The sequence below is a fragment of the Castor canadensis genome, chromosome 12, assembly GCF_047511655.1.
Source record: "Castor canadensis chromosome 12, mCasCan1.hap1v2, whole genome shotgun sequence".
Classification (NCBI taxonomy): domain Eukaryota; kingdom Metazoa; phylum Chordata; class Mammalia; order Rodentia; family Castoridae; genus Castor; species Castor canadensis.
In genome coordinates, this window is record NC_133397.1 from 46,561,107 (window position 1) to 46,575,732 (window position 14,626).

General features: G+C 39.0%; 2 protein-coding genes across 5 annotated transcripts in view; one reads left to right on the top strand and one right to left on the bottom strand.

Annotated features, from left to right (window-relative positions):
- Asb3 (ankyrin repeat and SOCS box containing 3) overlaps positions 1-7,125 on the bottom strand; it is a 94,316-nt gene extending 87,191 nt beyond the window's left edge. For all 3 annotated transcript variants that reach the window (XM_074049711.1, XM_074049709.1, XM_074049712.1), the window contains exon 1: positions 6,986-7,125. The gene's annotated coding sequence lies outside the window, so the exon portion shown is untranslated. The remainder of the gene's footprint in view (positions 1-6,985) is intronic.
- Erlec1 (endoplasmic reticulum lectin 1) overlaps positions 7,117-14,626 on the top strand; it is a 29,472-nt gene continuing 21,962 nt past the window's right edge. For both annotated transcript variants that reach the window (XM_020168575.2, XM_020168576.2), the window contains exon 1: positions 7,117-7,856. In XM_020168575.2, the coding sequence (XP_020024164.1) occupies positions 7,695-7,856 (162 nt within the window). In that variant the 5' untranslated portion in view covers positions 7,117-7,694. The remainder of the gene's footprint in view (positions 7,857-14,626) is intronic.

The window sequence follows — 14,626 nt, forward strand, 5'->3', positions numbered from 1 at the left end:
TCTATAATCTTTGAATATGAAAAGAATTTCAGTATCATGTTAAGTCTAATATTCAACTTGTTAAAAAACTCCTCAGCCCACAAATGACTAATAATACAGAAGTTTCTCACATAAAACTCCTACATAGTAGGAATAGTTGTCCATTTTTCTATTTATAAGCCCCTTAGTAAATTTACTCAGCTATATAACTACTTTAAATATTTACCAACATTTAAAGCAACTTTTGTTTTCCAGAAGACATTTTGTTTGGTACTACAGAAAGCATATTAACATTTATTAATGAGTATCTTGTAAGAATGTTTGAGGCACTTTGCATAGGGAGGCATGTACATTCTCACTTTCTGAAGAACTCCTCTAAGCGTATTTCCATAGTAACTTGCACACCATTACCCATCTAACAAGTGGCAGAGATCCAAGTCTCTGTCTCTAAAGCATAAGTATCTTGCAATCTACCTGAACTTAACCATTTTCACTACCCTCCATCTTTTCCCCAGCAGGTAAATAGATTTAATGGTTTTGTACGAAGACACAGTATGTAGTTCCATACATAAATATATGTTCAAAGTTAGCTGGGCATGGTGTAGCATGCCTGTAGCCCTAGACTCAAATTCACTGCCAGCATGGACTACAGACCCCCCACAAAAAAAAGCTAATTTTGACAGATGGGTATCTGCTCTGAATATAATCAACTTAACCAAGATTGACAGATTACAGTTCAGAATCACATAGGGCAATTCAAAGCATTTCACTTTACAAAGAAATCAAGGTCCCAAAGTGTTTGGGACTCCTGAAAGTGGTTCTATCATTTAATATATATAATTAGGTTACAAAGCTCCAACAGGGATTACTTTAGGATCTCCATTTATATGTCTTTCCAGGTTTTTAGAAGTTAGACTAGAAAAATTTATACATTCATGATATACCTTCAACATTCACAGGAAGGCCAGGTTCTAAAGAGCCCAGGAAGGCTGGTGGAGTGGCTCAAATAGGCCCTGAGTTCAAATCCCAGTACTGCCAAAAAAAGTAAATAGCCTAACCAACCCAAGCAGCTATATTTATTGTCAATAGTGTGGGGAGGAACCTGACTGAAATGGAGAAATTAAGGAAAACCACACTCCAGTACAGTTACAAAGGTGCAAGTCTTTACAGCCTTCAGATCTCAATTTCAAAACACTTTCTTTCATTCTGTCCTTACAATCACACAAACACTCAAACTCAGGTTCTCATTCCTCAGAAATATTAGGTGTTAAGTTTTAGGAATTCAAGAAAACTATCAGTGGAAACCCTGTATTTAGAAAAGAAAAAATTTTTTGAGACAAGGTCTTACTATGTAGCCTAGACTAGCCTTGAACTTGCTGTGTAACCCAGGCTAGCCTCAACCTTGAAATTCTCCTGCCTCAATCTCCAGGGTGCTGGGATTACAGATATGTACCACCTTGCTCAGCTTGGAGTGGATTTTTTTAAGTAGTTCTTTCTCCTCCTGTTCTAAATCACTATTACAGTTATTTTTCTCTATTCCAAACAACACATTCACTCTTCAGTCTTTACTAAGCATTGTAAGTACCATCTAAATACCACTTCCATACCTAAAGAGTTACTGAAAAGATTGTGATATCAACTCTGTCTGAAAGCATGAATGTGATCTTAAAAGTTTGAACACTATCTACTGATATGCATCTCATCTTAAATGAGAAAAAAATTAATTTTCTACTAATGAAGTTCCTGAAATGTATATTACATGTATTGAAAGTACCCACCAAAGTTTAATATATGTAAAGTATTACACAGTGCCTGGCAATGCTCAATAAATATTATCTAACATTAAAGTTTATATAGAGAGTACCATGGGTTGAACATTCAAGATTCATGTTGATTACAAGCATCACTACAGTTTAAGAACCATATTTGGTCTATCAGGTATTTTTCAAATTTTGCAATCAACATTTATTTCCATTATATTAATTTTTCTTTTCCACAGTACATGTTTTTTAAATTGTAACTTAGGCAAATACTCTTTCAATGTGTAAATCCCTAGCTCTACATTCTGAGGAGTTGTGTCAATATAACCATTGTATTCCCCTTATTTACTATCACTGATTCTTTCAATTCAGTTGTATAATAACCATGCTTTAAAATTCCCTTTTCTTACCTATCAGCCTAAAATACACCTATCAGCCAGAAGTAGTGACACATGCCTATTATCCCTACACTTGTGAGGCTGGGGTAGGAGGATTAAAAAGTTCAAGGCTAGCCTAGACTACAGAGGGAGACCCTGTCTCAAAAGCCCAAAAAATGCTGAGCGTGGTGGTACACACTTATAATCCCACTTACTCAGGAGGCAGAAATTAGAAGGACTGCAGTTAGAAGCCAGCCCCTAGCAAAAACCTAAGACACCATCCAAAAAATAAAGGAGAAAAGGGGTGGGTGTGTGGCCTAATGCTCTAGGTAGAAGCCTACCTAGCAAGAGTGAGGGCCTGAGTTCAAATCCCATACCACCAAAAAAAAAAAAAAACCTCTAATGTTCCTCATGCCTAGATTTCCCACAAAAGTGTGGCTACATTTTCTATTAGTTTGTTCAGCTTTTAGCAATCTTTTCCATGCATTCATAAAACCTTGAACTCACCCTATACATACATTTAGTACTCCTAAGATTAGTGTCATGATTTTTAATACTGTGGCTAATCTGTCAAAGAATTTCAAGGATACAACTACTAAAAATATTCTTCCATATGTCAAATTTACATAATAAAAACTGTCTTTAGCGTTCCTTGAATTTCAGAATTTTTTTTCATTTTTAAGATCCATTTTGCAGGCTGGGGGCATGGCTCAAGTTAGAGTGGCTGCCTAGCAAGCTCAAGGCCCTGAGTTCAATCCCCAGTAGCTTCCACCAAAAAAAGGAAAAGACTCATTTTTGCCTTTCTAAATATTACACTTTCACAATCACTTTCTTGGTAATTCTAATTACATTGAACCTCTTCCTTATAAATGATATGCATACACACAATCTCTTAACAGAAAAATTACCACTTAACCCTATGATTGCTATTATTTCGTGTTTCATATCCTTCATAGAAATTTTTTAACCACACAGTGTTCCACTTCTTTATCAGCTCATCTTAATGCTTCTCCAATCCAACTTTACTGTTACACTACTGCACCCAATTACTGTGGTCTCACATTTCCAATGACCACTTTCTGATTTTACCCAAAGATTGCTAAGTGTTTCTGGGGGTTTTTTTGGTTTGGTTTGGTTTGGTTTTTATTTTTTTGCAGCACTGGGGTTTGAACTCAGGGACTCACACTACTTCCTGCTAGGTTCTCTCAAACTATTTCCCCGGGACTGGCTCTGAGTCAGTAGATAGGATTACAGCTCTTATTTTCTTCTTTTTAATCACATCAGACACTAGTGACTCTGCATGGTATCACTTACATTATTACTTAGTGATACTAAGGCCAAACAGACTATCTCATTGTATATCCATTTACAACATTTTGTTCCTTATCAAATACACACATTCATCAAATCTGAGGCTTCGATTACCAGTTTTTACTTAAATTCTAATCTCTCAAATTCTTTACAACTCTCTGTTTGACACATGAAGGCATCTCCGGTTGCCCTACACAAGCATAAAAACTTAGTATACTTATACTAAAAACAGAATTCCTCGTTTCCAACTACAATGTTTTTTTCTCCCACATTACTGGACAATGGTCAAAACAGGATAAACAAAAAGAAGAAAAAATGGATGTTTAAAATACTCATAGCAATTTAAAGGCTTTTGGAGAAAATGGACAGTAGCTTCACAATACATACAAAGTGTAGCTTGCCTTTCCTATATTAAGTTCTAATATTAAGTTCCAATATTAAGTCCTTTAATTTACAATAAATGTCACAACATTCTTAAGCAGTGTGAAAACCTTTTTTTCTTCTTTTTTTTCTAGGTTCTGGGGATTGAACTTGGCTTCACATTTGCTAGGCAGGAGCTCTACCACTTGATCCATGCTCCCAGTCCTTTTGCTTTCAGGTTGTTTTTCAGACTGGGTCTCTGTGTCCTCCTGTCTCCACCTGCGTTAAGACTAACTCCATCATCTACAGAAATGTGCCTTTGCCAAATAAAGGGGAATTTATACAGAATCTATGAATTAGAAAGTTAAAATTATAAGAGACTACTAAATGAAGTAATACTCTTCTCAAAGTAACAATTTTGAAGCCATTCTGGGCACCAGTGGCCCACGCCTGTAATCCTAGCTACTCAGCAGGCAGAGATCAGGAGAATCACAGTTAGAAGCCAGCCCCAGGCAAATCACTCAGGAGACCCTATCTCAAAAAAAACATCACTAAAAAGGGTTGGTGGAGTGGCTCAAGGTGTAGGCCCTGGTTCAAACCCTAGTACCACAGTGGGGGTGGGAGTAATAGTATTCTAGGCTGTGAGTCAAGGCTAATTGCAAATTAAGGACGATTTTCTACACCTCTTTTTTTTTTTTTTTGGTGGGACCAGGGTTAGAACTCAGGGCTTTGCACTTGCAAAGCAGGTGCTCTACCATTTAAGCCATACCTCCAGTGCATTTTGCTGCGGTTATTTGGAGATGCGGGTCTGGCAAACCATTCACCAGGGATGGCCTTGCATCTCCACCCTCCTGATCTTGCCTCCCAAGTAGCTAGGCTTACAGGCGTGAGTCACTGGCACCCAGCATCTTTACATCTTTAATCTAAAATTCTCTGCAATAGCTGACATGCATAATGATTAAAAGATAGAATTATAAACAGAACTAGTTACATTAAAGGTAAAGTAGGTTATTTACAACAATGCAAATTTTTTGGAGTGCCACAAAGGTTCCCCGTTTGTCCCTGAACATTTTTCCAATCAGTGAGCTAATGTCTAAAAAGTCACCATTAATACTCATGTCTTTTACTTAAGAGTCTGAACCAGTGGTTCTCAACCATGGGCCGTTTTGCCTGCCAGGGGACATTTCTAGATGTGTGCAGGCATTTTGGTGTCACAAACTGGAGGGTGGGGAAAACAGGGTTGCTACTAGCATGCAGTAGACACACAAGTAGGGGATCCTACTAAATGTCACACAATGCACAGGATAGCACTCCACACCAAAGGGCCAACCAACCCATACTATCAATAGTTCCAAGGTGGAGAAACCCTGTTCTAAATTCTGCTAAAATGCAAAACCATTTTATTAATATATACCGTAGAAAGTCCTCCATTTCAGTCAATCCAACTCAGATCCATTGGATCTGAGTTCCATGTTCCATGTTGCTACACCAGTTCCAGTTACTACACCAGTTGCCACTTACTTATCCTCATCTTCTCAACAACATCTCACCCAGTGAGTTGTTCACTTCCCTCCTGCATGAAACACTTATTTCTCTTAATGTTCCTTAATGTTTCTGTCTGCTTAGCTGGGCACACCCTCTCAGTCCATTTTGTTAACTCTTCACTGCTATTCAGATACTCAATAACCTTTGTCTTCCCTTCTTTATCCTCATTTTTCCCTTAGATAGTCTCAGTCAGTACCATGACTAACTATATGTATATGCCACTACACAAATTTTTAACTTCAGCTCTGACTTGTCTGGTCCCTAAGCTTCAGACTTATTTACCAACTTGTTAGTTCCCCTTTGATATTTGAGTCAGAAATTGGTCTGTGTCCAAAGTTTCTAGTCATAGACCCAGTCTTTTTATTAGGACCCACTCCAATTCAGTATGACCTCATCTTAACTTTAATTACATTATATAAACATCCTATTTCCATGTAAGTTCACACTAAACTTCTGGAGGTTGGAATGTCAACACATTTTGGAAGGAACACAATTCAATACACAATCATCAATTTCCACACAACAGTTATAATATTCACACATGTAATCAGGTCACATGGCTCTCCTGCCTAAAAGGCAACTCCAGCTGCCCTCTACTAATAACTTCACCTCCTGCCCCAGTCCTCTCATACTCCAGCTACACTGGCCTCTCTGTACCTCCATCACATCCACCTTATCCCTGCCTCAGGCCTCTGCCTGGAAATTTCTGTGTAGCTTCCTTGTCATCATTCAAATCAAAGTTCAAGTGTCACCTCCTCACAGAAGCCAATCCTAACAACCTACCAAAAGCAACACATCCTGCAGGTATTCCTTTTCTCATAAACCCAAGTTCTTTGCAGCATTTCCCCATTCCTTCACAATTTTAGGATTTCCCATCTTAAAGCCAAGATTATTCACTTCCTACCCTAATTTTTCTCATATTAAACTTTTGTACACTCCAAAATTTTCTCATATTAAGCTTTTGTCCACTCAAATATTTAATCCATTTCTAATTCATCTTTGTATACTTGAAAAACAGGCATCGCTTCAGGTGACTGCAATGCAGAGTGTACACTGGACAAAGCTCACACTTCTGCAAGACATATCAGCCTTCTCTGAACTGACCCTCTTCCTCTCCAACCCAGTCTCCTGCTGCGGACTCCATCCCCCCCTGCCCTCTGACCACACCACAAAGCTCTAATGGACCACTAAAAGATTATGTTAAAATCTATTTCCCCACCTGCTTGATGAACGCCTATAAATCCTTAAAACTCCAGTTCTAGTGTCACCTCTCCTGGGAGGTCTTTTCTAACCAACCCCAGAGTTCCTCACTGTATAATCCTACTGTATTATCAACAGTACCTGCCTCATACTGGCTATGACATAATACATAAAAAGTGTTTATAGTAGTGATTAGCACAGAGTAAATGCAAAATAAATGTTAACTATCAGTCTCTAGCATATACAGCAAGACAATCGAGCTTCTCCCACCTCTACAAGAATAAGTGTTCTACAGCAAACACTGTATAGCCTGTTATACTGAAAATTAAAACAAGTAATTACCTTTTTTTAAAAAAAGAGAAGACAGCAAATCGTTCTAATTTTGGAATGCAGTCAGACTGACTAAGTTCATGTGCTGACACCCGGCCCTGACCCGCACGTAACGAAACTTACCAGCTTCCTCCACCAAACGCAAACGCGGACGTGGGAGGCGAAAACGCCGGGTCCAGCCAGGCTGGCCTGCAGGGCCGCGGTGTCCTTACACCGGGGACGGAGGTCCTCACTCCGGGTTCCCAGACACGGGCAGACAGAGCTGGCCAATCGCCCTGCGTCAGCCAGGAGCTGCGAAAAATAGCGAAGAAAAGCTTCAAAGAAAGCAGTGGAGAGGCAGGTCAGCAGGAAACTCAGCCACTGCCTCTTCTCACTTCCCGTTCTCAGGGCGACGCGGGCCAAGCCGCCGCTCACCCTACCAGAGACCGAGCGGCTGGCGCCTAGACAACTCACCGGTTCGCCGCGCGGACACTTCTCGGCCGAAAAGCCTACTCCGACAGTGGGTCTTCCAAGAAGCCCATCGCATCTAATTCCCACCGCTGGGCTAAAGTTGCCGCAAACCAGAAAAACGCGGCGTCCCGGCTTCCGTAGGCGGATGGCGCTGTGACCCCGGATGTTGATATGCCGCCTACCCCGGAAGTGGTGGCGGGAGGCCTGAGGGGGCGGAGACCGCTTTGCCGGGCTCTCCGGAAGGAGACGTGGCGGCGGTTGGGTCCCCTGCTCCCGGGACGCTTTGTAGTCCCGCCGCCGCCGCCTCCTCCTCCTCCTCCTCCTCGTCTCTTCTGAGAGCAGAGGAGGTTGTGGCGGCGGCTGGAGAAAGCGGCGGCGGAGGATGGAGGAAGGAGACGGCGGCGTGCGGAGTCTGGTCCCGGGGGGGCCGGTGTTACTGGTCCTTTGCGGTCTCCTGGAGGCGTCTGGCGGCGGCCGAGCGCTTCCCCAGCTCAGCGATGATATCCCTTTCCGAGTCAACTGGCCCGGCACCGAGTTCTCTCTGGTCAGTGCCTTTACGAATCCCGCAGCCATCTCCCCTACTTCTGGCACCAAGGCCCGGACGATCCCTCGGTTTTCTTTAACCCCAACCCCCATCCCCGCGTTCCCGGCAGGACCTCCAGGCAGGCGCTTACCTGCGTTCCATCATTCATTCACACTCTAGGCGAATGTTTCCTCCATACCAAGCATTAGGAATCCAGCAATCACTTGTTCTCCCCTTTGTAATTTTGCCGCCCTGGACCTTGTTTCCCAGCCGTCCCACCTCGTAGAAGCATCTTAGCTTTGGAGAATCAACTGCAGCCCTTCCTCCACCAGCAGCCTTTTTTTTTTTTTTTTTTTTTTTTTTTTTTTTAGTATTACACACCACCCTGCTCACACAACCATCCTACGCGACTTTCCTCTGCTAGTCGCTCTCCTCTCGCACACTCAAGACACACAAACGCACAACCCATGGGAAACCCTTTACCTTCAGAGTCGCTTTCGAGAGGGCTGTTTGGCCTGTGGGATGTTAACGACCCACGGAACATCCCACATACACGAATACTCTTTATGTTTTAAGCCCCCAGGATGTGAGATTTTATGATGAATTTTCATACAATGAGGAGCATATTTATAACCTCATGGAAACGAAAATTCTGTTTGTGGGGGAGATTACTGAAAAGCATTCCTATCCATGTGTAGTTACTGCAGGCCAATAAAAATTGGGCCCTATAGTAGTTAACTCATTTATTTGAAATTGAACTGGAAAAAGAAAAAAAGTTTTTAAAATCTTATTCCAATTATCTATAGTCATTCAAGTTGAGAAAGGTAGTATACTGTTGTATACTATTTCATTTATATTATTAGGTGGTACCTTGATGTCAAGATAAGATTTCCCAAGTTAGAGGATAGGGATATAGTTCAGTGTCACAGTGTTTGTCTAGTATGTACAAGACCCTTGGCTTAATCCCCAGCGCACAGCACAAAAGAAAAAAACTGACAAGAGAAAGTTCTACCATTACTGCCTATCTTTCTTTTTTTCTTTTTGGCAATTAAAAGACATTTATTCTATTAAAGCCTCAATTCCACTAGAGCTTAGACCTAAAAGCACAGGGAAGTGTAATTGTTACTTTAAGCAGCAATAACTTTACAGTGGCAGATAGTTTTTGTCTTCAAAGGTTTACATATTTTTGTGACTTAGTGAAAAGAAACCTGATTCTAATCTCAACTCCACTACTCTTTCCCTGGTTCTCTTTAGCAGGGCCTTCTACTAAGCTGGTCTCTGTCCACAGCTGTGATACACAGGAATTAGATAAAAAGTTACATCAAGTACTGGCAATCACAAGGAAGAGATTCATCATGGGGTGTTATTTATATGTGTTCTGGGTTTGTCTTTAAGAAGTAACACCTCCTTTTTACAGTTTCCACCATCAGAAATAATCCACTGAGTTGTCTGCAGCACTGCTCTGCTCTATCTTGTACACGTAAACCTTATAGCTTCCTATTTGCAAGTGTTGGTTTTAGTTTATACTGAATTTCATATTTGGTTTTCTTTCCTCTAATCCATTCTGGCCATTTAATGACTCTCAAACTTACTTAGGTAAATATCTCTATGGACAGTCAGGTTTGCCTTTGTTTTAATGCCATGAAATACTGATGGCCGGTATTAAAATACCTACATAAAATTTTGTTATAAATCATGGGCTGGAGGAATGGCTCAAGTGGCAGCACCTGCCTAGCAAGTGTGAGACCCTGAGTTCAAACACCAGTACTGCCAAAAATATATTGTTATAAATCAGATAGAACTTTGGAAAGCTTAGGGTGAAAATACTTCAGTCCAGCCTTGGTTGTCATCTCTAAAGAGCACACTTGGAATGAACATGGTAAATATTTAAAGAATGTAGTCATTAAAGTTTTTTTTACTCTTGCACCTGTGTTTAATTTGAGACGCATGTTTCTATGTGGCTCTGAAAACTTGCTGACCTAAAGTGAGTGACTAAATGTAGCCTTTTTAGAAGTTACTACCAAATGGTCATTCAGTTTTCTTTCTGGCACTGGTGTTTGCTAGCTAAAAAGAAGTCATGAAAAAAGATCCTGCTCTTACTGTATACTAATTTAACATTTTATGTCTATCAATTTTATGTTGAAATTTCATTTTTAATTACTTTGCATTGGCAATGCAACAATCTAAGATGGACACATTTCAAAACTTGGAGAAATTATTTTTTTTAAGTCTGCATTGTTTTGAGAAAAACCTAGACATTTTTCCATGAATTGGCAAAAAGTCTTATGACCTCATGTAAAAACAAGCTTATAAGAATCATTATTGTTGATCTTTTGAATTTTTTTAATACATAACCTTAAGGCTTCACTTTGCCTGCTTTCTTTAATTGAAGCAGCTCTTCTCACCACCATTTTTTGTGAGCCACTTTGTTGGACATTTGAATATAACAAACAACTGTCTAAATTGGACGACACTAGATTAGAAGATCTGGATTTTTTTTCCTAAAGCTTTAAACTTCCAATTTTTAAACTAAAATTCTTCTCCCCGTCCAGATATATCAAACCAACACAGTCTTTTACAATTTTGTTTACTTAGAAAAAGTATTGAGCAGTAAAAATATGTAAATATTTTAATTGGCAAGTAATTATGATGTTCTTTGTGTACTAATTTTTAGCATTTACTTTTGTGTATGTATTTTTTCTGAAATTGTCTTTAATTATTGTTCAGTTATTCGTTATTTTAGAGTCCATGGATTTCACCAAATTGAACTACTAAATTAATTTTCTGCTACTTCTATTGTTACTGTAGAGTATAGTCCTACTCAAAAGCTTTCTGCAAAGCACTGTACTAGGAAGAATGCTGACCAACTCTGTGATTAACAGCATTCACAAGTTGTACCACTAAGTGTATTTTACAACCTCTCCCAGGATAGAAGTTTGGTGGTGGTAGTTTTTTGAGACATCTCACTATGTAGCCCAGGTTAGCCTCAAACTCAAGATCCTCCTGCCTCAGCCTCCAGAGTGCTGGGATTACCAACTCTAAGACAGAAGTTTTTCCTTTCATCATCTCATAGTCTTAGTTCCTCCAAACTCAGGTCAAACATTAAGAATTTCTTCCATGCCAAGTACTTTTCAAGTTGCTTTACTTTAAGGTGCCCACTCTTTGATTAGTTTCATTATATTAAAACTTTACCAAACCACTAGAAGATATTACCACTTATGCTGAGAATACTTTGTTACATGAAACAATTTTTACACTCTGTACTGCTGTATATTCAGATTTTATTATATTTCCTCTTTTTTTTTTTTCCTGTTTTATTTTGTGTTTTTTTTAGACAGGGTCTCTCTTGTGTACCTTAGGCTGCCCAGGAACTCCCTGTGTAGCCCAAGCTGGCCTCAAACTTGTGATCCTTCGGCCTCAGCCTCCTGAGTGCTGGGATGCAGGTACACACTACCACTCCTAGCTCTATTTTTCTTTTCTTTATAAGATGCTGCTTTACAAAATCAGAAGGAAATGTTTTAATAAAAAAAAAAAAGTTAATAAAAAGTTAACTTTTCCACAGTAATTTCTGTTACAAAAAATAGGGTAAACTTTTTTTACCCTATTTTTTTGTAAAATTGAGGAACATTATATCTTATGATCCCAACAAATGACTCAGGCTTTCAGCAAACCACAAATAGTTTTTGCTGGAAACTTTTGTTTTTTCTACTGTATTGAAAAGTAGTCCTTCCTAAACTAGTGAAAGACAAATCTCGAGAATTGTCTGTTTCTTTGCTGTGGTTCCGTAGGTCTGTTACTAGCATTGTGGTGAACATTTTAGTAAGTCAGTAGTACTGTAGAATTCAACTGTGAAGATCAGAGTTCAGGTACTTCACAAATATGAGTGAATACATTTAAGTTATTTACTTCTGTCTTCCTTCACTACAATATAAGAGTGATTTGAGCTGGACAGCAGGGGCTCATACTTGTAATCTTAGCTACTAGGAGACAGACATCAGGAGGATTGCTCTTTGAAGCCAGCACAGACAAATAGTTCAAAAGACCCTATCTCAAAAAAACCCATTACACAAAAGGACTGGTGGAGTGGCTCAAGGTGTCGGCCCTGAGTTTGAACCCTAGTACCACAAAAAAAAAACAAAACAAGCAAACAAAAAGATTGAAAAACTGTCAGGCCATCCATCATAAAACAAACAAACAAAAAGATTGAAAAACTGTCAGGCCATCCATCATTAAAACTGTCAGGTCATCACATCATTAATGTGAGTTTCACTTTGCATACATATCATATAGGTGAAAAAACATGGAAAGTTATTATAAATACATCTTACAGCAAATTGTTATTGAGTAAATGTTTCTAAGCATTCCTCTGTCATAAATTTGGCTTTGCAGCTCTTACAAATCTCTTAATTCCCTTATCACTTATAATAGTCTTTTTTTTTCTTTTTTCTTTTTTTGAGACAGGGTCTAATTGTGCAGCCCAGGATGGCTTCAAAGTCTCAGTCTTAATATCTTGTCCTCCCCTTAGCACTAGTATACCTGGCTTTATTATTATTTTTTTCTTTTCCTTTTTGCAGTTCTGGAGATTGGACCCAGGGCCTTGAACTCACTAGGCAAGTGCTCTACAGCTGAGCTACATTCCCAGCTTGTTTTTTTTAAGACAGAGTCTCACTGTGGTTGGTGGAGTGGCTTAAGTGGTAGAGCATCTGCCTAGCAAGCGTGAGGCCCTGAGTTCAAACCCCAGTACCACAAAAAAAGTCTCACTGTGTAAGTCATACTAGCCTTGAACTATCATGTAGGCTAGGCTGGTCTTGAACTCTCAATCCTCCTACCTTAGCCTCTGTGCTTAAGTTATAGGCCTGTGCTCTATGCCCATCTATAATGGCCTTTCAAACAAGGGTTCTTGACTATAAAACAGAAGGCTATGTAGTAATCTTTTAAAAACTACATTAACAATGAAATCCCTTTGTATAATTAATATGCACTAATAAAAATACTAAAAGCTAACTCAAATATGTTAAAACAGTTATGACCACACAGAGTATGGAGCCAACCTGCTTGGCTTCTCTGGGCTATGCTACTTCTAGCTATGTTGCATTGGACATATTGCTTAAACTCTGACCACAGTGTCCTTTCTATGAAATTGAGTATAATGCTTGTTTTTAGAATTAACGAGTTAATACATGTAAAGCACTTAAAATAGTACAACTGGCTCTCCACAGCCATATCCACAGACTTGTATCTGTGAATTCAACCAACCTAGGATCAAAAATACTTGGGAAAAAAGTTGGGTCTGTACTGAACATGTAAAGACCTTTTTTCTCATTCCATAAACAATATACTGTAACTATTTACTTACGATTGACATTGTATTAGGTCTTACAAGTTGTCTACAGATGAGTTGTAGTATGGGGAGGGTGTGCATAGGTTTTATGCAAATCTCTGCCACTTTATATAGGGAGTTGAGCATCTACAGATCTACAAATTTTGATAGGGAGTTTTATAGAACCAGTTCCCCAGGATACCAAGGGATGGCTGTACTGTCATAGAGCTGATACTAATACTTCTTGTTTGTTTAGGAAACACTACTACTCTAATTTGCATATATTTAAGATTACATTGGTTCCAAATAATACTAGTCTTATTATGGTTAAAGAATTTTTATTGAGGCCGGGTGCCTGTGGCTCATGCCTGTAATCCTAGCTACTTACAAGGCAGGGATCAGGAGGATCACAATTCAGAGCCAGCCCAGGCAATAGTTTGTCAGACCCTGTCTTGAAAAAATCATCATTAAAAGAGGTCTGGTGGAGTGGCTTAAGGTGTAGGCCCTACCTGAGTTCAAGCCCCAGTACCACAAAAAAAAAAAAAAAAGAATTGTTATTGAGAACTGGAGGCATGTCTCAGATAGTAAAACACCTGCCTAGCAAGCACAAGGCCCTGAGTACAACTCCCAGTACCACCAGAAAAAAAGAAAAAATAATTGTTATTGTTAAATTGAATGCTTCTTTCCTTCTAGGAAATAGCCAAATTGTACAGTGGTTTTTACTGTATTATTAAGAGAAAATTGAATATCATAAAATACAGTCCAGAAATGAGGTATTTCTTTTTAGTATTATGGCATCAGTTATATTAATTGAGGTGTTCATTTGAAATATTTTGGTTCATATAAACCAAAATGAATTTGTTTTTATAATATAGAAAGTTGTAAGGGTAGTTTTGTTTAGATATGCCAGGAGTCAGCAAACTGTAGTTATTGTGCTGGCCCACCACCTATTTTTATAGAGTTTTATTAGATCACACCTGTGCCTATTAGTTTACATCTTGTCTGTATACTTAGTTGCTAAAGTTGTAGAGTTAACAACAGAAACTACAGGGCTCACAAAGCCCTGTAGGAAGTTTGCTGATCCCTGGTACATGTTTTAAAAAGTTAAGTTTGTACAGAGGATCTATAATAATTTTTCTTTTTTTTTTATTTTTATTTTTTTATTATTCATATGTGCATACAATGCTTGGGTCATTTCTCCTCCCTGCCTCCACCCCCTGTAGTTTTTCTTTTTAAAGGAATTTATTTATGGATAAGTTTGTACACTCCTCAAATATAAAAAATACTGTATTACATTATATTCAAGTGTCCCATCCAACAGAATCAAGAATTCATTTGTGAAGTATTGTGGATTGTCCCATATAGGACAATAGGAGTACTAAGTGTTCTGTGATGGTGTTTCTGTGAATATTCATTGCCTCTTGAGCGGAAATGCAGCTCAGTGGTAAGCATATGCTTGGCATGCTTTAGG